The sequence below is a fragment of the Mytilus edulis genome, chromosome 4 (assembly GCF_963676685.1).
Source record: "Mytilus edulis chromosome 4, xbMytEdul2.2, whole genome shotgun sequence".
NCBI classification, from domain to species: Eukaryota; Metazoa; Mollusca; class Bivalvia; order Mytilida; family Mytilidae; genus Mytilus; species Mytilus edulis.
In genome coordinates, this window is record NC_092347.1 from 52,394,228 (window position 1) to 52,418,865 (window position 24,638).

Consider the following 24,638-nt stretch of genomic DNA (forward strand, 5'->3'; position numbering starts at 1 on the left):
CATTTTTTCTCTGTTTTGACATATCGAATCAAAAAGATGAAAAAAAAATCAAAATATTTGGCCATGGGTTTATTAAAAATAAAACACAACAAATAGAATATTAGAAAATTATTTTTAGTATAGCCATAGGTGAAACTTTTTCACATCAAATTTATTTTTCTGTAAAATTATTTGATTATCTGTTGATTATACGCAGGGTCACTAAAGATTAAAAAAGATGTTTTTTTGGGGGGATGGGGTAAAAGTATAAGAATGTCAACAACATTGCAAAATGAAAAAAAAGTAGGTTTTTTTTTGTCAATCTCCTTTTTTCGGGGGTTTAAAATGGCTCCGAAGTTGGAAAATACATTAAGAAGTACAATTCTTTTAACTTGAGCTATTAACCTATCAATATTTTTTACTCTAAAATTTACTTAAAATTTTACATTATTCTGATGTTGAAAGACTGTTTATACATGTCACCTTTAACATCTGATATTTTTAATATCTAGAGCTCTGTAAAAAAAAAAAAAATATATGTGAAAAAAAATAATATGAAAACAAAATTTGTAAACAGATTTCTAGTTAATAAACATTGAAGGTGGAATAAAAAGTAGGCATATTTAAAATTTCTTTTTATTCAATTTATTTATGATTACAATTCATTACTTATTGGTGAACTCTTTGTGCTGAACAGGTTTTTTCTTTCATTTGTATATATTGACTTATTTTGTCTAGCTATACATTTTGACTGGTATTGAAAAATTGTTTTAAAAGTTGGAATATTTATTTGGAAGTGCAATTCTTTTAATTTTAGTTATTTGAAGACAACATCTATCTTTTCCAAAAATAACGCTAACAGTGTCTTAAAATGTTGCAATATTTTTTTGATTTTGAATGACTTTGTTTAAACCTGTAACATTTAACATCTGATATTTTTATTATCTAGAGCTCTGTAAAAAAAAAAAAAAAAAAAAAAATATATGTGAAAAAAAAAGAAAATTACAAAAAATAATATGAAAACAAAATTTGTAAACAGAGTTCTAGTTAATAAACATTGAAGGTGGAATAAAAAGTAGGCATATTTAAAATTTCTTTTTATTCAATTTATTTATGATTACAACTCATTACTTATTGGTGAACTCTTTGTGCTGAACAGGTTTTTTCTTTCATTTGTATATATTGACTTATTTTGTCTAGCTATACATTTTGACTGGTATTGAAAAATTGTTTTAAAAGTTGGAATATTTATTTGGAAGTGCAATTCTTTTAATTTTAGTTATTTGAAGACAACATCTTTTTTTTCCAAAAATAACGCTAACAATGTCTTAAAATGTTGCAATATTTTTTTGATTTTGAATGACTTTGTTTAAACCTATAACATTTAACATCTGATATTTTTATTATCTAGAGCTCTGTAAAAAAAAAAAAATATATGTGAAAAAAAAAGAAAATTACAAAAAATAATATGAAAACAAAATTTGTAAACAAAGTTCTAGTTAATAAACATTGAAGGTGGAATAAAAAGTAAGCATATTTAAAATTTCTTTTTATTCAATTTATTTATGATTACAACTCATTATTTATTGGTGACCTCTTTGTGCTGAACAGTTTTTTTCTTTCATTTGTATATATTGACTTATTTTGTCTAGCTATACATTTTTACTGGTATTGAAAAATTGTTTTAAAGTTGGAATATTTATTTGGAAGTGCAATTCTTTTAATTTTAGTTATTTGAAGACAACATCTATCTTTTCCAAAAATAACGCTAACAGTGTCTTAAAATGTTGCAATATTTTTTTGATTTTGAATGACTTTGTTTAAACCTGTAACATTTAACATCTGATATTTTTATTATCTAGAGCTCTGTAAAAAAAAAATAAAAAAAAATATATGAAAATTAAAAAAATAACAAAAATAACAAAAAAATAATATGAAAACAAAATTGTTTGAGTTCCAGATAATAAACATTGAGGGTGGTTTTAATTAAAAGTAGGCATATTTAAAATTATGTTTATTATTATGTATAGTGCACTGTATAGTTTGTAAAAATGTTTATTGTGAAGTATTGGAAAAATTGTGAAACTTTGGAACTGTTTTTACATGAGATGTATATAATTATTCAGTCTTCAATGATTGTCATGGCAATGGAGGACAATAGAATATTGCCATGAAGAAACTGACTTTTTTATATAAAGAAATATCCAACAAAAGTGTTCAATGATATCTAAAGAGATGAAAGACTGAGAAATACTAAAAGCTCAAATTGAAGTTTTCTATGAGATTGGTGGATTAATTGCATGAACAGTCGGACAACTGGCACACTCATGCTATAAGTAATAGCTTTTAAAATAAAATAAAGGACTTGTATAATAACATTTATGTTCTACAAAGAAGAAATGCTTCTACATAATGTGCTAAAGAGAAGATATGTTCCTACATAATGCTCTATAGTGAAGACAAATGTTATATAGCACAGACAGATGTTCCTAAGTTGCACGAAGTATTCAGAAGACAGACAGATTCCTTTTACAATGAAGTATCCAGAACACATAGCTGATCAGATTTTCAGCTCTTCATTTCATATTCTGATGTTTTCTTGAGAAAAAACTAAGGTATTAATAAATAGTCTGTAAATAGTGTGTTATTTTCACTGAATATGAATTTTGAATTTCAAGTGTCAAACCTGTTAGTCTGGATTTATTTTATGATGTTCTTGTTTTGGTTATATATGCTTGAAAATATATTTTTGTATTGTTGAATTTTATAACTGGTTCAACGGGAAGCAAAGTTATACTATATATTACTTCTGATAAATGCTTTTTGACTTTTCATTGTCCTGTTTATGAAATCTATATATTTTATCTGAGTTAATTGTAAGACATAACAAAGCGGTTGCTTTTTTTTTGTTTTTTTGCAAGATTCACATGATGTTTTTTTTTGCAAGATTCACATGAATTTTATTTTACGAACTTAAAAAAAATTATTGAATGCAAACAAAGAGAAATAATTTATCAAATCATGAAAAAATATTCCTAGTAACACAAAAAGTAACAACTTTGAGTGTAAGCTGTAAGCTTTCATCTAATTGCAAGTTATAGATCATGGCCAAATTTGAAGGAATTCTTTGATCAATGAGAAGAATAACACTGATGGAGAGAAATAACATACACAACAGAAATGTATAAAACAAATACCATCTCGATTATGAAAATATGAGATGTGGTATGAATTTGCCAATTAAGACAACTTTACTTCAGTGACCACATCAAATCAATTAGTTTCTTATAGAATTCAGAAAAAAACACTACAAAAAGCTATAGAATTAAAAAAAAAAACACTACAAAAAGCTATAGAATTAAAAAAACAACACTACAAAAAGCTAATTTGAACAGTTACACTTACAGATTATTTCAATTAATTGTTCAGACATGCCATTCATAAAAGGTGAAATATTTTATTGCAGATTAATTGTTCATATTCTTCCTGAAAAGTGAAATATGTGAAATTTAAGCTGGTGAAGATCATAAATTGAGGATTCTTTGCAAACTTGATGACTTCAGATTTCCTGTTCCACAACCTGTTCTAAAGAAAATCCTAGGACTTTGGAGCATAAGATTATATAATCTAGGTATAAACACATTACTTTAAACACATACTATTTATTTAGAAATAATTGTATTTATCAATGTTGAAAAGGGGTAGAAAATAAATTAATTATTTCGTACAAAAACAAGGATTGCCAAACAACACCTTTTACCTAGAAACTTTTTTCTGAGGTTCAGCATTTTCATATTATTCAATCGAGCAAAATGAAATTTCCTTAAAATGCCAACAAATAATCTTTTCATGCTCGGATATTAAGGGTTGATAATGATTCTGTCTTTGATAATAATCACTTTAATCAGATGCCATTTTGTTCTTCAGATTGATGCAGCATTGAATATCTAAAGAGAATGGACAATATTCTGATTAATTAATGGTAAGTGTTTACATGAAGAAATCCAGTGGTTTGATTGTCAGGTCAATTATGCATAATACCTGAATAAATACATAAATAAAACAATTTTACAGCACTACAATAGTATTCAGCATATGCTTTCCAATATTTAATTGAAGTCTATTCCAAAATTCCTAGCAATATCTTGTAAATCTGTCACAAGTCTGGTAAGTTTTAACAAATTAATAGAAATATTTTTCTGGGTAATTGTGACATGTATTGGGACCAAATTATGAGCTCAAAGTGATCAGTTTTTTAAAGGTATTCTCACTATTACAAAGAACTGTAAAATTCTCAAAAGGTATAAAGTATATATAAATACTGTTCATGCAAATCCATCCCCAAAACTATGAAATATTTTCCATGTTTCAGATGTACAAAAAATTGTGCTACAAGTTCAAACCAGCAAAATAAACTGATGGGAGTTAAACATAACACTGAATCTTACTTCATACAAGGTTGGTATTCTTTAACTTCCTTAGGAAATTAATTATCTGTCCATCTGATGTCACAATGTTCTGATAAAAATAAGATGATGAGGTATGGATGCTGATGAGACGACTCTCTACCAGAGACCAAATAATGTAGAAGTTAGCTACTATATCTTTCATAGTGTCAATATGACGGAGCTGGTTATAAATTAGCTGTTTGACTTGTTCAACTTGTGAATATGATGTACTGGAAAATAACCTGTTGATTAAAGTAAATGTACTTCTGTTGTTGTTCTTCATCATAACAGATAGTTGCTGCAGTGTTTTCAGCTATGAACTATGAACCCTATGGTCAACTTGAACAGTAAATGTTCAATAATGGTAACATTACTTCAACTGCATTAAATATTTTCTCGTACACCTCACGTTGTATTCATATCTGCATGGCTTTATTGAGACTTTGATATACTAAGCCTGCTTTTAGGGGACAACATCAAGGGAAATATTTCTATGGTGTTGTAATTAAGTCTTCAGAACAGTACTGTACTGATCATGATTGCTGTAAAACTTTTTTTCAAGGTTCAAGTTATGTATCCATTCTCCTTTTAAATTTGTATTATCCAATTGAATTAACTAATTAAATTGTTGTTTGTAGTGAGGAGGAACAATTGAATTGATGAACTTACAAATATATGAAAGAAAGAAAAACAGACTACATAGCATAAGGAAAGAGACAGAATAAATCATAGAGTAAATGGAAAAAGAAACTAGCAACACTCTGGAATTAACAAGAGAAATAATCACCAATACAGACAGAGGTTAGGTCTCTGACAGTCTCAACGGATGATCATATAAACATCTGAAGGTTATACAATATGAGAATAACAGAACACATGGAATAAGGAAGAGAAAAATGAACTTGTAGACTAAAGGGTAGATGATATTAGAAAAATACTGAAATTAACAAGAGAAACAATCAACATAGCAGCTACCTTATCACTGACTCAACTGATGAACATAGAACAAACAACATATTATTAACAGCATAAAAAAACAATCAACACGTCCAAGACTTATATTCTTGTCAATTAAATATGAATGAATTTTCATAATAGTATATGGTCAGCGGGAGAGAGAGAAAGATATAGAATGGTCAGAGAGGGAGAGGGAGAACACTTATAATGATGAGTTGGGAGAGAGATGAAACAAATATTGCAACTTGTAAATTTGTCTTCAACCAAAACACATGGCTTGTGTTGATGTGTCTAACCTTAGACATCTGATATTTTTATTATCTAGAGCTCTGTTAAAAAACAATGTGAAAAATAACATGAAAACAAAATTCAAACAGAGTTCTAGATCATAAGTAAGGGTGGTGTAAAAAGTGGGCATATTTAAAATTTTCTTTTTTTTTCACCAATATATTTATGAAATTTAAAACTTATAATTGAGAATGTTTAATTATACGTACAATTCTTTTGATTTTAGATATTTGGAGACGAAACCTATTCTTCTCTATTTATTGTACTCTAATAGTGTCATAAATTTGCAATATTCTTATCCATGCTTACACCTTGAACCTTAGACATCCAATATTTTTATTACCTAGAACTCTTTAAAAAAAATAAAAATGACAAAAAATAATATGAAAACAAATTGTTAACAGAGTTCTAGATAATAAACATTAAGGATGGTGTAAATAGTGAGTATGCTTCAAAATTCATAACCCAACCCCACCCCAAATATATTTATGAAATTAAATACAACATATATTATTGTGAATGATTTGTGTTCGATAAGTTTTTTCCTTTCATTAGTTATATATATTAAATTGATTGGCAACCTGTACATTTTTCTTATGTATTGAAAGTGGCTTTAAAGTTTACATGTGTAATTGGAAGTAGAATTCTTTTAATATTAGATATTAGAGACAAACCTATCTTCCCCATATATTAAACTAAAACAGTGTCTTAAACTTGCAATATTCTTATTTTGAATGTCTTTGCTTATAGCCTTGGACATCCAATATGTTTGTTATATAGAGCTCTGTAAAAAACACAATGTAGAAAAATAAAAATAACAAAAATAAATATAGAAACAAAATTGTAAAGTTCTAGACCATAAACATTAAGGGTGGTGTCAAAAGTAGATATATTTTGAATTCTTAAATTTCCTTAAAGTTTGAATGATTAAATGGAAGTAGAATTCGTTTGATTTTAGATGTTTTGAGATAAAACCTATCATCTCTGTATACTGTGTAACAGTGTCTTTAATTTTGCCATATTGTGATTTTGAAAGTCTCTTTTAACAATTAAATTTCCTATCAGTAATTAAAAAAAAGGGAATTTTTCTTGTTATTCACTGCTAATGAAAATGTTTTTGTCTCGCATGCCACGAAAACTTCAGAATGCAAGACATATGAATCTGGCGGTAATAGAAGCTACTTGTATTAATCTATATATTTCAGAAATTGATAGGCTTGGAGGATTCATACCATTAATACAGACGAATGCCATTTTTGGAAGTTTCTGTCTGTCCCATGTCGTTTGTCCTTGATCTCATTTTCATGGTTCAGCAACTGCTTGAAAAAAGTTTTTTTTTATTTAAAATTCTCAATGATGGGTAATAGTATTTGATTGGGTCATTGCAATGTCTATATGTTCTTCAGGCAGGGTTCACCTGACCTCAAACTCATTAATCAAGGTGAAAGTTACATGATTGGATCTGCTTCCCGGACACTGAAAGCAGAAGTTCATCTTTTTAAGTTCACCTGGCCCGAAGGACTAAGTGAGCTTTTCACATCACTTGGCGTCCTTCGTCTGTCGTCCTTCGTTGACTTCTACAAAAATCTCCTCGAAAACTACAGGGCCAAATTAAACCATACTTGGCCACAATCATCATTGTGGTATCTAGTTAAAAATATGTCCGGTCTTTCTGCCATGAAACTTTCAGATGAATAGGACAACCCATTGTTGGGTTGCTGCCCCTGAATTAGTAATTTTAAGAAAAATTTGCTATTTTTGGTTATCTTGAATATAATTATAGATAGAGATTAACTGTAAACAGCAATAATGTTCAGCAAATTAAGATCTACAAATAAGTCAAAAGACCAAAATGGTCAGTTGACCCCTTAATGAGTTATTGCCCTTTATAGTCAATTTTTAAGTTTTTCGTAAACTTTTGTAATATTTTACAAAGATCTTCTCTGAAACTGCAAGGAGGAATTTAACCAAACTTGTCCACAATCATCATTAGGGTATCTAGTTTAAAAAATGTGTTCGATGACCCAGACTGCGATCCAAGATGGCTGACATTGCTAAAAATAGTACATAGGGTAAAATGCAGTTTTTGGCTCATATCTCTGAAACCAAAGCATTTGGAGCAAATCTAATGGGATTTAATTGTTCATTAGGTCAACATCTATCTGCCCTTGAAATTTTCAGACTAATCGGGCATCTTGTTTTTGGGTAGCTGCCCCTGAATTGATATTTTAACATTTTGCAGCTTTTGGTTATCTTGAATATTATTATAGATAGAGATAAACTGTAAACAGTAATAATGTACAGGAAAGAATGAACTAAAAATAAGTCAACATGACCAACATGGTCAATTGACCTCTTAAGGAGTTATTGCCCTTTATATTCAATTTAACAATTTTCAAATAAAGGCAACAGTAGTATACCGCTGTTCAAAACTCATAAATCCATGGACAAAAAACAAAATCGGGGTAACAAACTAAAACTGAGGGAAACGAATTAAGTATAAGAGAACAACGACACATTAAAATGTAACACACACAGAAACGGACTAAGCTTTTTGGATTTTTTGAAAAATTTTACAAAATATTTTCCATTATCACTTCTTGGCCAAGTTCATTATAGATGAAGATAATTGTGAGCAGCAAGAATGTTCAGTAAAGTAAGATCTACCACTGTCGCTTCTGGGCCAAGTTCATTATAGATGGAGATAATTGTGAGCAGCAAGAATGTTCAGTAAAGTAAGATCTACCAGTGGCGGATCTAGAAATTTTCATAAGTGGAGGCCCACTTTAGTCACACCAAATGTTTTCCCGAAAAGGGGGACCAGGGCCCCCTGCGCCCCCTGCGCCCCCTCTAAATCCGCCACTGTCTACAAACACATCAACACCAAAATACAACTTAGTTTTGTCATGAATCCATCTGTGTCCTTTGTTTGATATGCACATAGCCTTAAGTTTGGTGTATGAAATGTTTGTAAGGTGTACATGTCAGTGGCAGGACTGGCAGCTATTATCTGAAATTTGGCCTCATTTTCATCGTCTGAATGTCAATTTTTCCTGGTTAATATGAAAATAAGGAGATGTGGTATGATTGCCAACGAGACAACTTATCCACTATAATTCAAATGAAGTGGATGTAAGTATTATAAGCAACAGAACAGCCTTCAGCAGTTAAAAAACCCAATACTGTCTAGTCTGCTTTAACAGATCGGGACCACTACCTTTTATGACCATGCATAACTTAGCATGTTTATGTCCTCGCACATGTAACGTATAGCGCAATTTATTTTTACCTGGGTTTTTGACCAATCCACTAAATGAGTAGCAATGCATGATGGACTACTACGTGATTACAATCAAACAAGTTCGTGATATAAAGTATTCGTTCCATGCTCAGATTAACGAAGAATTGTTTCTTTGCGAAGAAACAAGTGTTTGAATTATCCAATATATAGCCATAACTATCACGGTTTAGTGATGACGCATAGATTTAACGAAGTCGTCTACCAGACAGCAACAAACAACAGTGATGCACACAATTACCCCATAAGACAAACTTAGTTTAGTAGATTACGTCTTGGGTGGTAAGAGCTCTCATTTGGCACTCATACCTTATCGTCTTCTTTCTATATAGAAAGCACGATTTCAGTAAACTTATAAGGTAATATAGCATCCAATCTGATCCACAGGGTTTAGATAATTTGAGATATTGCACATACGTCAATAGGACAGCAGCCGAACGATTTAAATACCTCTGAGGTATATTTTGGGATAAAATACGCAACCGACGGACTTTATCAATGGATGAAACAATACAAAATATGTTTAAGCTATAATTTACCCTACAAAATTGAGAATGCCGGAAATGGGGAATTTGTCAAAGGGACAACAACCCAACCATAGAGCAGACAACAGCAGAAGGCCACCAATGGGTCTTCAATACAGCGAGAATCTCCGCACCCCGAAAGTCCGTTAGCTGGCACAAATATGTATACTAGTTCAGTGACAGTGGACGTCATACTAAACTCCGAGTTATACACAAGAAACTAAGATTAAAATCAGTCAAGACTATCAAAGGCCAGAGGGTCTTGACTTGGGACAGGCGCAAACATGCAGTGAGGTTGAACATGTTTTTGAGATCTTAACCCCCCCCCCCCCCCCCTTAATACATCTATCCAATGAAGTAAAAACAAACACACAGCAATATGCACAGTAAAATTCAGTAAAATAGAAGTTCGAGTCAGAATGAATAGGTAACAAAAGAAACTTAACAAAATGACAATAATACATAAATTAACAAAGGATTACTAGCAGTTACTTATAATCCAGCTCCAGACCTCAGTTACAGCAGATTTCATTGAGTGTGTAATGAAATTTAGAATCCTTAGTTAGCTTGCTTGTTAGCTGAACTGTAAAGTCGTTATTATGTAAGGTATACTTCCCTCCTTTCGAATTATTCCAGACTTATACAGACATGTAAATTGGCTATACTCGGACTTGTCTACTCTTAAAGGATGGCAGTTTACCTAACCTGCAATCGGCTGTAAACTGATTGAAAGATTATGTCCATCCCTCGAATATCAAACACAATTCCTACCCTCTTTTATAACACGTATTTTAACATGGATGAATAGTATGATGTTTTCACTTATAGTTCAGGTCCTGATAAACACATCCCGAGTACAGATAGACGTGTTTCTGTGCCAGTTGTCTTGTTTTCGAGGCAGAAATGTTTTTAAATGACATTATACAGGTTCAAAGAGCTCAAAATATTTGCGTTCTGAAATTCCAATGTTTCACGCCGTGAAATTAGTGCACAGGTACAATACTGTTCATCTAGGATGAAATTTGAAAAAAATAGGCAGGACAGGAGTTTTGAGTAAAAAAAAAAGGCAGGATGAGACACTTTGCAAAAATAAAGGCAGGATGGCAATTTAGGTAAAAAAAGTCAGGATAATGTGCCGGGGTTAAACATGTTAGTGGGATGCCAACCCTCCTCTAATCTGGGACAGTGGTATAACAGTACAACATAAAAACGAACTATAAAAATCAGTTGAAAAAGGCTTAACTCATCAGATGGACAAACATACAATTGGACGTGGCCGGGTACTTGTACATCTCAACAACAAAAAGACACTAGGAACATTAGTTTGAAATAATTGTATTAAACTAAAATTTCATTAAATTTTTTAATATTTCTTATGTTATCAACATATTCATTCTAAACATAATATTTTTACCCCTAAAATCTACTATTTTACCTTTATGAGAAAGTGATAAAATGTTGCATTTCTATAAAGTTCATTAATTATTTTGAACAGTTAAAACACCTATTGTTATTATATAAACATCTATTGAAATATTTTTGTTGGAATTCAAGGTATAGGTAACATATAAAATGTTGGCATTCGAGGAAAACACCATACAGGGGCCCTGCATGTTATTCTTGACCCATGTTTCTAATTGGGGCAACATCAGAGAGAGAAGAGAACTTGCTTCTTGCAAGACACTCGCCGTGAAAAAGAATAGACGACAAGCTTTTGTTCAAACTTTTTTTTAAATATCCGACATGGGGCATTTACCTCATTTTTCTCCATTTAGTTACGGCACAGGAATCATCAACTTAAGGGCATCTAATTAGATATATTTTCATCTCAGTGATATTGAACGGAATATGTTGCCCTTTTTACGTAATATAAGTTACGATCATTTGAAAACGCTCATTAAACAGTCAAATGAATACACAAAAGTAAAAATAGGAGTCACAGATCCGATTGAATACAATTATCTGCCAAATTTTATTGATTTTGTAACGTAAGTTTCAAATATGACAGACTTTTTACCCAAGATCCTCTGATCAGCACCACATCAGGAATCGCCAACACAATGACAGGACCCACTATCAGTATCAGGACATGTATAAACTGAGAAAATGCAAAATTTTAATAAATTGCACAGGTTTTTCACAAAATAATGTTGGCGTGTAGATTTGTGTATAGAAAGCGGACTCTAGGATCTTTTTTATTTTATTTTTCAGTTCTCGATTTTCTAAAAATGGGCACTTTTGTGTTACACTTACTGAAACAGTTTAGAGGGTCACACTATATAAAAAAAAACACACATAGCTAGTAGATTGGTACTCCGAGAAAACATTGTCAACCGCGGCGAAGCCAAGGTTGACAATGCTTTTTCGAGGGGTACCAATGGAGTAGATTGGTACTCCGAGAAAACATTGTCAACCGCGGCGAAGCCAAGGTTGACAATGTTTTTTCGAGGGGTACCAATCTACTATATCACCCTCTCAGCTATGTGTTATTTAATTTATTATACTGAATGTCTTATCATTATAGTCTTTTACAGATACATTTTATCAGAGACATATATACATATGTATGGAGAGTTGTCTCATTGGCACTCACACCACATCTTCCTATATCTATATATATATATATATGTATATATGTCTCATATATATATGTCTCATATATGTATATATGTCTCATATATGTATATATGTGTGTATATGTCTCATATATGTATATATATGTCTCTGATTTTATTTAAAATAATTTTCTAGGGACGTCACGTACATAACAACATTACGGGTATTAGAACAATCAATAGAATTAAAGCAAGATGTTTATTTTTTTTTGTATTTTGACAGTCAACAAGTGTGGACACAGATGAGTGTGGATAGTATGTTTGGATGTTTGACAGTGTTTTATGACAAAAGGGAGTTCTATGTTTTCCTAACATGTGTTATTAACTGTGTTGCACGATGACAACCAACCTGAGCATTAGGAGTATTGTTTATTTAATATTTAGTTTATGTTCAAGACGGACATGGAAGAGACAGTAATTACATTAGTTACCAAATGATTATGATCGATGATATAAATTGGCATCAAGCTGTATAGCAGAGAGAATAAAATCTGTTTTGTCAAAATTAATAAGTTCGGATCAAACTGGTTTTGTTCCAGGTAGATATATAGGCGAAAATTGTCGATTAATATATGTTATCTGAGACAACGTTGGGCCAAAATGACATACAAATATAAAGTAAGAAATATTTATTTGGCAAAAGTACAAAATTGTACGGCCACGGCTTCACAAAGAATGGGACTGCCGAGAAACATAATTGGCAAGTCCCTAGTACATGTATATAATATAATTAAACCTTATTGTCCATTCCTTATTTCCACATTATTGTCCATTCCTTATTGCTTATTTCCACCTTATTGTTATTCCTTATAATGTCATTTTCTTATATATCAACATAATATCCTTATTAACATTATTGCTTCCAAAATATATCGGATGCTGGCCCTGGGAAACAGAAGCTCAGCGGATACATAATTCCATTATAAGAAGCCTAATATATTTGTAGATGTTGTGTCGCTATTTTCGCCAAATGGTGGAAGTCTGGAAGTCTTTGTCTGAAGCCGTGACGAAGGACTGGGATTATAATTGAAATAAACTAACAATCTTTTCAACCTGAAAAATAGAACAAAAACAGCAGAACATCGAACAACATGATATAACATATATACATATTAATTACATTTAAGTGGTGGGTGGGTGGGTATCTTTTGAAACAACATTTGTTAATTTATACGGAACCTAATTTTCTACGTCTTGTCTCTGCTGTGGCGTGGGAAAGAAAGAATGAATGACGTCACAGTTATCAAGGTTAAAATAATCAACGTCACTTATAATATATTAATTCCATAACGTGTACAAAGCGGAACAACTCCCAAAACGTATGCCCACTTTCCTCCGATAACCGGATTTATTCTTCATAGGAATAAATCTTATTATCTGAGACAACGTTGGGCCAAAATGACATACAAATATAAAGTAAGAAATATTTATTTGGCAAAAGTACAAAATTGTACGGCCACGGCTTCACAAAGAATGGGACTGCCGAGAAACATAATTGGCAAGTCCCTAGTACATGTATATAATATAATTAAACCTTATTGTCCATTCCTTATTTCCACATTATTGTCCATTCCTTATTGCTTATTTCCACCTTATTGTTATTCCTTATAATGTCATTTTCTTATATATCAACATAATATCCTTATTAACATTATTGCTTCCAAAATATATCGGATGCTGGCCCTGGGAAACAGAAGCTCAGCGGATACATAATTCCATTATAAGAAGCCTAATATATTTGTAGATGTTGTGTCGCTATTTTCGCCATATGGTCGAATTCAGTGGCTATTCCGAGTGTTATTGGACACTGAGTTCGACCACCGCCACAAATGCGGTAGCGACATAACACAACCGCCGTGACCGTACTTTTAAATGACCATATTCATTAAATAAGCCTGTAAATGAAATAAGAAAAAACAATTTCCCAAATCAGATAAATGAACGCCGTCAGATGTGAACATTCCGGGATTGTTATATGATATTTCCGGGTATTTTATGTAACACCCTCCCAATTGTATACATAGCCAAGCGGCAAAGTTATTAATTCTTGTGGCTGCTATATTCATTGCTTGTTGGTTTTTACCATATCTCCACTTAAAACGCGGGAGAATCTGGGACCACACAATTTTTGTTTGTGGAAGCATTTCGTGTAATTTCATAATATCAGACCTCAAGGTTTCTCTAAAATCAAAGAGTGATATAGCCCCTATACTGTTACCACCACAATGTATAACTAAAATTTTAGGAGGGGATTCAATTTGCAGAAGAAATTTTATTCTTGGTACAAGCTCCCCCCATTTCATGCCACCTTTACCTTGCCACCATACCCTGTAACTTTTTCTATGTAGTCCTAAACTACAGCCATCAAATGATCTTTTCGCTTCTATAAACGCATGTTTTACAATCGAAGACCCAACAACCCAAATTGAATTGAGTTCTTGTTGACTTGAAGATTCATCTAATAAAAAAGTATGAATTGTAAATTTGTTAATTGGATATTTAACAAGCTGGTGTACATAAATTTTGCATTAATTGAATTTGAAAGTTTTTGAAAGAAAATCAATATCAGATGTTGTCGTACTTTGCAACTAGTTAACGAATGTACCCCTTAAATGCATTTGACCTCCAGCGACCTAGTCTCTTTATCTCTTCTTCAGAGGTTCCCTTTTCAAAGTGGCTTGAAGCAGCACCGATACGGAAAGAATGTGTTCGAAATGAAACCGAATCGGTTATCCCTACATGTATTAAAACCTTACTTAGAACACATGAAAACTGGTACCTTGTCACTGGACATCCTCCGAAGTGACAAAATAAGGGGCCTTTAACCTTTGGTCTTTGCATTAAATAATTTTCAACCAATAAATTGGACAATCTTTTAGTTTAGTTTCCGTTATTTCTATAACTGTACCATGACCATATTGATCAGTTTTTGAGAATGGGATAACAATTTTAGCAATTTCAATGTAATCTTTCTTTGACAGTGTAACGTTCTCAATTGCTATTACTTGGTGCGCCTGCCACTTTTTATTGCGTACTATTTCACCTATCCTAAAAAACCCATGATAAGCCAACGAAAACGCAGATGAAAACAAGCTTGCTTCAAATTTTGAAGAACAAACATTTGGTAATTTATCAATGATACGTATTAATATTTCCTTTGTAATTGGCAATCTTGTATCTTTAGATTTGTTTATACGTTTTAAACCCTCAACCATTTTTTGAACCAGGAAATTTTTTGAAAACCCAGAATGTTCCATTGACTTACAACGAAAATTTATTGCAGACAGATAACAATTAACTGTCCTATAAGCCCTTTTGTTGAGTGACATATAAGCAATAAATGTAGTTACATGCGATAAAAGTGGTGGCCAAATGATATCATAATTATACAATTTACGGAACGCTTCGAAAACCACTAAACCTGTACGATATGTCTCTTTAGTGTTCACTGATACTGAAGAATCCACTAGTTTGTTAATTTCAACATCGATATCAGCCTCAGAAAATCTCGTGGTATTGGTTTTGGTAATGGATCTGCAGCTGGATCTATGCTTCTGAATCTTTCCCACTGTTTACGAGAAATTGCATCTGCTATGCAGTTGAGACGTCCTTCGATAAAGCATGCTTTAAATTGCATATTATACACCATTGTTTGCAATACGAGCGGTCGAACCAACTGCATAACTCGTTTCGATTTTGATGATTTTTTATTCAAAATAGCAACCAAAGAACAGTTATCTGTGTGAAACATAATTTGTTTGTCCCTCAATTCGGACGTAAATAGATATATGGCCAATAGTATTGGTACAAGTTCTAAAAATGTCATATCTTTCATTATTTCTGTTTCGTGCCATTGAACGGGCCAATCAAAGTATGCCCATTTTCCAGAAAAATATACTCCACATCCAAGTTTGGAATTTCCTGTACTATCAGTGTACAAATTTAACTGTTCATTTGTCAACCAGATATTTTTATCAAATTTACAACTTCCATTAAATAATTCTAGAAATGTTAACCACATATGTATATCCTCTTTCATGCTAACAGAAACTCGAATAAAATGTTCTGGTTTAACTACTCCACACATTGCGTCACAAAAGCGTCTATTGAAAGCTCTCACTGCAGGAATTGCTCTTGCGCAGAAATTCAATAAACCAACTAGTGATTGTAACGCTTTTAGTGTAACCTTTTTACTTTTTAAAATGAAGGATAATTTTTTCTTTGTTTCTCTCAACTTATCAAGCGGAATTCTTATAACCATGTTTATAGTGTCAATTTCTAAACCCAGAAAAGTTATTTTACTTGATGGACCAGTAGTTTTATCTTCCGCTAGAGGAATGCCCATTTCGGTACAAACATTTTGAAAAGTGTTCATAAGTATTAAACAATTGTTTGAATCTACTTTCCCGACAAAGAAAAAATCATCCAGATAATGCTCCACAGATTCCTGTCCCGATCTCAACCTTACCAACCATTCAACAAAAGTGGCAAACTTTTCAAACAAATTACACGCAGCCGCTAACCCCATTGGCAACGCTTTTTGAAAAAAGTAATTATCATCAAATTTAAAACCAAATAAATCAAAATCATCGGGATGTAATGGTATCAATCTAAATGCCGAGGACACGTCCATTCGTCCCATCAGCGATTTTGGTCCTATTTCACTTATAGTATCAAGAACCTTGTCAAAAGAAGTGTATTGTACAGAACAATTCTGAGGATCAATAAAAGAATTTACACTTTTTCCAAATGGATATGACAAATGATGAATGAGACGCCATCCAGACGGTTTTTTAGGAACAAGACCTATTGGAGATAAACGTAGATTTTTGAATGGCCTGCATGAAAATGGACCCGCAATTCGGTCCGACTCTAACTCCTTTAAAAGTTTAATTTCAAGTTCTTTTTTGTTTTGATATGCTGAAATTAAATTATGACAATTTGTAGGCAACCTTGGTCCTCCATAACCCACTTTAAAACCATATAAAAAACCATCAGATAAAATCTGTTTGTCCACCTGATTAGGATAATTTGTAACCAATTTTAATAAAACTTCGACCTTAATTGGAGATTTTGACAGCCTATGTATTTCGGATAAAGGGTATCTGTCTACCTGCATCTGTTCCACTTCCGGTTTGTCTGAAATTTGTTCTATTGAACGGACGAAAATTACCCCTTCGTGAACCAGTCCCATTTTGAGGGACCCTACAATTGATGGCAGGATGGGAACCATTGCATTTCAAACATTTGTGAATGTATCGACATTGTGGTAACATACATGCACCTTTGTTATTGTACTCGTAACACTTCCTGTATGTGTTAACCATATTAACCCCAGAACTAGGTGCAGTTGACTGCCCTGTATGAATATATAACAGCCAAAGTTCTTGGTCAACTGTAGCCCATGACAAAGCTGGATTTCTAGCTTTCTTTAGACGAAACTGTTGATCATAGTCCTTCCAACCTAGCCCAATTGAACGACTTGCACCCAACTTAACCGAATACATATATTTTAAAATAGTTTGTGTGTCTTCTAAATGCACACCAACATAAATACTTGTGTAAATTAGGAAAGCATCTATCCATGTGCTAATATCAGTAATCTTTTTACTTGGTTTAGCTTGGATAACCAGCTGTCCATTTGTATCTAAAGTTAAAGAACTTGATTGCTCTGTGCTTGCATTTGTAAGCAAAATACTTAAATCTACATATTCACCATTAATTATTTTGTCCTGAGTTTGTTGTGAAACATTTAAACCTAGATTATCATTTACACTATATACTGGTAAAATATTAGGTGTTATACCTGTATTCAATTGTTGACTTTCATTGATTGAATCAGGGGATGTAACAGTAGCTGGTGAGTGAACAAGGGCATTGACAGTCTGAATAACTTCATTCCTAAGTTCTGGAGTCATCTGAGCTGAAACTTGCGTGGAAGTAGGCTGTCCAGCGACATTACTAGATCCGTTTCCCAACTGTGCCGGTACATCCCTTGGCTGTACTCTTTGGTATATAACCTCGTCGGACTGCTGTGCTGATGACCTTAACCTTTTCTTGGCTGCGTACGGACTTTTAGAAGGCCTTTGCGACATACGCACTGTCTTCCCCATTTCTGTACGATGTATGGTTTTTAAACTAAAAAATACTACAATAATATTAGTGAAATCACCTTTGAAAAGTTATATTTTATTTATTTATTTTTATTTATTTATCTACATTTATTCATTATTGGTTTCACTTCCAATTGCTCGCATCGTAGCTGTTGGAAAAGTTTCATACAACAATAGTTTCCAAATCGCATACGTCCATGCGACACGTGTCATAAAACCATGTGCGTAGTTTTTATCAGTCTGTTAACATTTCTATTTTCTGGAAACGAAATTCATAAGTTCAACTGAATTGAACAAACAAATAAAAATCTCAATGACATATCATAGTAATTCTCGTTTATCTTAACAGAAGAGAAAGGCAAATTAAAAAATATCTTAACAGGATCAAGACCATGTGCTTTTTCCTATCTTCCAAACTTTCAAAACTTCAATAAAATTACGATTTTTTGAAAGACATTCATTCAATATACCAAGTTAAATAGATAAAATTCAATATTCAACCAAATTTTTTATCTTTTGAAACAACATTTGTTAATTTATACGGAACCTAATTTTCTACGTCTTGTCTCTGCTGTGGCGTGGGAAAGAAAGAATGAATGACGTCACAGTTATCAAGGTTAAAATAATCAACGTCACTTATAATATATTAATTCCATAACGTGTACAAAGCGGAACAACTCCCAAAACGTATGCCCACTTTCCTCCGATAACCGGATTTATTCTTCATAGGAATAAATCTTAATATTCTACATTTTACTGAAGAAAATAATATTCCAGGAATTCTCTTGCTGTTTGACTTTGAGAAGGCATTCGATTCCATATCTTGGTCATTTCTTTATGATACATTAAGATATTTTAATTTTGGTGAATCCGTTATATCTTGGAAGAAATAGTAAGAAGATAAAGGGTATTACTATAGATGATACCGAATTTGTACTTTCTCAATATGCAGATGATACTACATCATTGATTTTAGATGGCTCGCCAGAATCGCTCGATGCATCTCTTCTTGGTCTCCAATTGTATGCTGAAATCTCGGGACTTAAGATTAATATAGAAAAAACAAGTGTTATTTTGATAGGTAGCAAAAAACATAGCCAGGATCAAATTTGTGTAACGTGGGGATTGAAATGGGGCTCCAGTACATTTAAGCTACTTGGAATTACGTTTTCAGTCGACCTAGATAGAATGATTAATTTAAATTATAGGCCAGTTTTAGATAATATAGACAACACTTTGAAAAAATGGTCAAAACAGTATCTCCCCCTCTTTGGAAAGATTACCATTTTAAAAACTTTAGTCATAGCTAAATAAAATCATTTGTTTCTATCTATCCCTAGTTCAGATGAGAATATGTTGCGTAATTTAACAAATAAAATGTATGCTTTTATCTGGGAAAATAAACCAGATAAGGTCAAGCGAGATCTTTTATGTCAAGATTATTATAAGGGTGGTTTAAAAATGCTAAATTTAAAAGCATTTATACAGGGACTAACACTTACATGGGTAAGACGTCTGTATAATTCGAATTCAAAGTGGGTGAGATTAGTCTCTATTGTGGAGCAAATAAATTTTATTGAAATAAGTTATATTGGGCCTATTAAAAGGTCACCAAATAAATTTTGGCAAGAGGTTTTTGATGCTTGGAAAACCCTTAATCAAATAAGAAAACCAAGATGTATTGATGAAATTCTATCGTATTCTTTATGCATGGGAGCGGGTAGAAAACTTTAAAATTGGTGGTTCAAGAGTCTACTATAAAAACTGGGCAAATGCGGGAATTTGGACAGTGCAAGATTTGTTAGATGACCAGGGCAAAGTTATGTCATTTCAAAATTTCCAACAATTATATCAATTTAGGCCAAATATTTTACATTATTATGGAATAAGTGGTTAAACACGATCAATATTGAAGTAAATGAGATAGAAAAAAATCATGCAATACTACCTTTTAACACAAGTATCTTTTTTGAATCAAAAAAAGGTTCAAAAGAAATCTACAAAGTATTGAATGAAAAATATGTTACATTTGCTTCAAAGGAAAAATGGGAGAACCATCTTAATATGACTGGTATTAACTGGAAAAAAATACACACTTCGTGTACAAAATATAGCAAAAGCACTAAGCTTTGCTGGTTCCAATATAGAATTATCCATAAAATTTTGGGAACTAATTCACTACTTTACAAGATGAAAATAAATAGTAACAACATATGTACATTTTGTAAAGAAGGACCAGAGACCATAGAACATTTATTTTGGAGCTGTCCGATGGTTGCCAGTCTGTGGCATGCGCTTAACATTTGGATTTTTGAAATGACAAATATTGAACTGCCTTTGAATATTCTGATTATTTTATTTGGTATCTACGAAAATGTTAAATTGAATTTTGTTAAAAATAAGATTATTCTACTTTCAAAATACTATATTTACCGAACAAAACTACGGAAGCGTATTAGCGCCACACATTTTTTTTTAATTTTTCTTCCTATGTTTTCGTTGTAACGCAAACCTTTGCGTTATAACGCAAACATTTGTTTTATCTTATTTCTTATTTAAGATTCAAAGGAAACAGTAGTTATTAATGGAGGAGGCTGGATATAATAAAATTTATCACCTTTGTAGTAATTGCAAAGTAAACTGCTTGAATAATTAGATCATATCAATGACTAATAATGAGCAGAATAATATAAGAAGATGTGGTATGAGTGCCAATAAGAAAACTCTCCATCTAAGTCACTATTCGTAAAAGTAAACCATCATAGGCCGAATTACGGTCTTCAACACGGAGCATTGGCTCACACTAAACAACAAACTATAAAGGTCCCCAAAAACGATATCCAAGTTACTACTAGTATATATATTACAAAGAAAATTGAGTAAATTGAGGTTATACCTAAGAAAAAAATCATCCCTGCTAATATAGCTATAACCGAATATAAATATACTTCCAAAGTAAGCTCTCGTTTGAGAACTGTGTAAAGTAAGTTACATTCAAACAAGCTACCCTTTGGCAATAAATGTATAGAATGAAGATGTTTTATTAATAAAATTATGTTCTCTCTATTCAAATTGCTACCCAAGCATCTTAAAAATACTTCATTGTACTGAAATGAAAATTCAATGACTTTCTATCAAAGAATCTTGATCATATTCTGAGATTTAAAAAAAATGTTTCCTTATTAATAATTCATTTTAAAGCAGAAAGATCATTTTGTCTATTTGACTTGGAGGTTTCACAATTGTATGACATTATTTTTGATCTTTCAATTTTAATATGACTATATACTATATCTATTTTCTTGTTAAATTATATACTTTTCTGATGCACAAATCAGTCTTAATTTCTGTATAATTGCACTTCAATTATTCCATTATTCCTATGCATATTTATCATAATGATTTGGCCTTGTATGTATGTTTCTTTTTTTATCTACTAGTAAATCACATCCGAAATGAATGACAGACGGACATATATACAAAACTTGAATAATTGAAATAAAGATGTTTGCGTTATAACGCAAAGGTTTGCATAACGCATTTAGGTTTGCGTTATAACGCAAAGGTTTGCGTTATATCGCAAAGGTTTGCGTTACAACGCAAAGGTTTGCGTTGTAACGCAAACATAAGAAGAAAAATAAAAATAAAAAATGTGTGGCGCTAATACGCTTCCGTACAAAACTACAAGAAGTTTTGCCAAATTTAAATGCTTTAAAAAACTATTCAAAGGAACACTTGAACTTAGAAAAATATAGTTCATTTAAAAACCTCTCTGTAGAGGAATATAACAAATACTGGAGTCCCTGGGCCCTATCATAGAATAAATAATAAATGTTAAAATTTGATTGAAACACCACTTATGTATATTGCAAGAACACATAAGATTTCAATGTTATAAGATATTTATTTATTTTCAACCTATTATTGCACCATCATATATATTCAATTGTTGTTTTATTATTTAGTACTTCCTTTTTGTGAAAATGCCATTCTGTACACCTTTGTTCATACATATTGTGCTAGTCTATTTGTAACATGATAAAGAAAATTCATTATAAAAAAAAAGATATTGGGTTTCTAATTTTTTCGTAAAGATTAGACCGTTGGTTTTACACTAGTCATGTTGGGGCTCTTTACACATAGCTTGCTGTTCAGTGTGAACCAAGGCTCCGTGTTGAAGGCAGTACTTTAACCTATCCAAAATTTTAAAAGTCGTCAATTTTAACAAATTTCTACTTAAGTGAACCTCTGAACTTGGAAATTGAAATAGGTCATTATAAAAATTACTGTTTGTGTAAAGCCCGGGTGTCACTTCCTATAATATGGTGTACAGGGATGTGCCTAAAAAGGGGGGTAATCATTTTGCGAGATTTTACATAAAAATGACCCTCCTTTTTTTAACATAATAAATCATCCTTTTTTTAAAATAATAAATCAAAATGCATTTACGTTTGATAACTGTATATATATTTGGGGTATCTATGATCTTATCATATATAAATGTGCTATTCGGAATCACACAATATCAATGGTTTATATATTATTAAATTAAACAAATTCATTTGAAAGTTCACGTCTCAAATAAATTTTCGGACCAAATGAACTCCGGACATTTATCTCCTGATTTGTACATAAGTGTTGGTTATTCTTTTTGAAATATTTAAATAACTATAGGTACTGAATTTCAGGGAATGATATATATAAATATAGCAAAAATGTCACACCATTACCCAAAAATATCGAAGTATCCACTACCCCTCCATGTAAATTTTGTTTCACTGCCAAAATCAACTGTTATATTTACTGACCCCATATAGCTAACAGTATCGAAGACTTGCTCATTTTGATAGGTCACTAATTTTTTTTATTAGTTGTTAGTGGCTTTGAACTAGCTGTCAGATAACTGCGAGTACTCTCAGATCTGTTCATCGTGTCTTTTTGTGTGGGGATGTATAAGGACCGGGCCATGTCCACTTGTATTTTTGTCCACCTGATGAGTTAAGCCTTTTTCAACTGATTTTTATAGTTCGTTCTTATGTTGTACTGTTATACCACTGTCCCAGGTTAGGGGGAGGGTTGGGATCCCGCTAACATGTTTAACCCCGCCACATTATTTATGTATGTGCCTGTCCCAAGTCAGGAGCCTGTAATTCAGTGGTTGTCGTTTGTTTATGTGTTACATATTTGTTTTTCGTTCATTTTTTTTTACATAAATAAGGCAGCAACCATTTTATTTTCTGGGGGGGGGGGGGGGGGGCTATGGTTTTTTCCTGTGCAAACTTTTTTTTTCGCCTGTGGCGAAAAACAATCTATTTTTTTCGCGACAAGTCGAAAACAATTTTTTTCTTTCAATTTTAGCATTACATATAGTGGCAGCAGAGGGTGAAACAAACAATTTTTTTTTCTCAGAAACAAAAACAATTTTTTTTTTCTCCAAAAACTGGAAACAAACTTTTTTTTACAAAAAAAAAAACCATAGCCCCCCCCCCCCCCCCCCCCCCCCCCCAGAAAATCAAATGGTTGCTGCCTAAGGCCGTTAGTTTTCTCGTTTGAATTGTTTTACATTGTCTTATCGGGGTCTTTTATAGCTGACTATGCGGTATGGGCTTTCCTCATTGTTGAAGGCCGTACGGTGACCTATAGTTGTTAATGTCTGTGTCATTTTGGTCTTATGTGGATAGTTGTCTCATTGGCAATCATACCACATCTTTTTTTTTTTTTTATATATTAACTACTTCTATTGATCCTACAAAAACAGATGCCAACAATAACAACTTGTTAGGTTTAAATGCGTTTTCTGAATTTATTTCCATCTTTATCATCAATTTCTTCGTCTGTTGAAACCTTTAAGATTTTTTTCTCAGTACCGTTTTGTTTTTATAAAGGGAAGTTTAACCACTACTAACCGTGTATGAAACAAGCCCCGCCTCCCTTCTAACCTAATATCAAATATATACGGTCTCCACGAGGACGATGTTAACAAATCATATTCCTAGAAATGTATAGGAGGTAAGATAATAATCTCTACAATACTATAAAAACAATGCACATGTAACAGCACCCATTCTAGTCCTGATTGGCATATTATAAGTCCTTCGTGCACTAAGGTGTTCTTAGCAGTGTTAAGGCTTAACGTTAAAAAAAAAAATCCCCGTGTTATCGGTTTTATTTTTGAAGACATAAATTCTTTTGAAGTCCTTCTAAGATATATCAGTAAACAAGAACAGAGTAATGTTTTTTTCTGAAGAGCACGTTTTACTCCAATTGAATGTGATTACTTTATACATATATAATATATATTCACTGATTATACATAGCAGTCATATTAAGTGACACAACATGTTCAGTGAATCTTGAATTTTAAAACAAAAGGATAATAAGTAATATCAATGTAATGTTAAACAAAACACACTAAA

At 32.0% G+C, this 24,638-nt stretch overlaps 1 protein-coding gene, 1 long non-coding RNA gene and 1 pseudogene across 2 annotated transcripts; 1 reads left to right on the forward strand and 2 right to left on the reverse strand.

The window, feature by feature from the left end:
• Nucleotides 1-1,838: 1,838 nt before the first annotated feature.
• Nucleotides 1,839-6,392, forward strand: LOC139519939 (uncharacterized). The gene is made up of 5 exons (XR_011663766.1): nucleotides 1,839-2,594; nucleotides 3,446-3,610; nucleotides 3,907-3,961; nucleotides 4,352-4,437; nucleotides 5,066-6,392. It is a non-coding gene; the product is annotated as an uncharacterized lncRNA (long non-coding RNA).
• A 6,331-nt stretch (nucleotides 6,393-12,723) lies between these two features.
• On the reverse strand, nucleotides 12,724-18,965 carry LOC139519940 (uncharacterized). The gene is made up of 2 exons (XM_071312257.1): nucleotides 17,916-18,965; nucleotides 12,724-14,567 (listed from the first exon to the last, which is right to left on the reverse strand). Exons 1-2 carry the CDS (start codon nucleotides 18,220-18,222, stop codon nucleotides 13,978-13,980), a joined length of 897 nt encoding a protein of 298 aa, XP_071168358.1. The 5' UTR covers nucleotides 18,223-18,965; the 3' UTR covers nucleotides 12,724-13,977.
• Nucleotides 13,522-15,438, reverse strand: LOC139519941 (uncharacterized; annotated as a pseudogene).
• Nucleotides 18,966-24,638: the final 5,673 nt, after the last annotated feature.

Excerpts from the sequence above, each read along its gene's own strand:
- LOC139519940 (XM_071312257.1), bottom strand. The coding sequence starts at position 18,222 with ATGGGGAAGACAGTGCGTATGTCGCAAAGGCCTTCTAAAAGTCCGTAC. Across the intron at positions 14,568-17,915 it reads AAGTCAACAATTGAATACAG|ATGAATCTTCAAGTCAACAA; the intron begins GTATAACACCTA and ends CTTTTTTATTAG.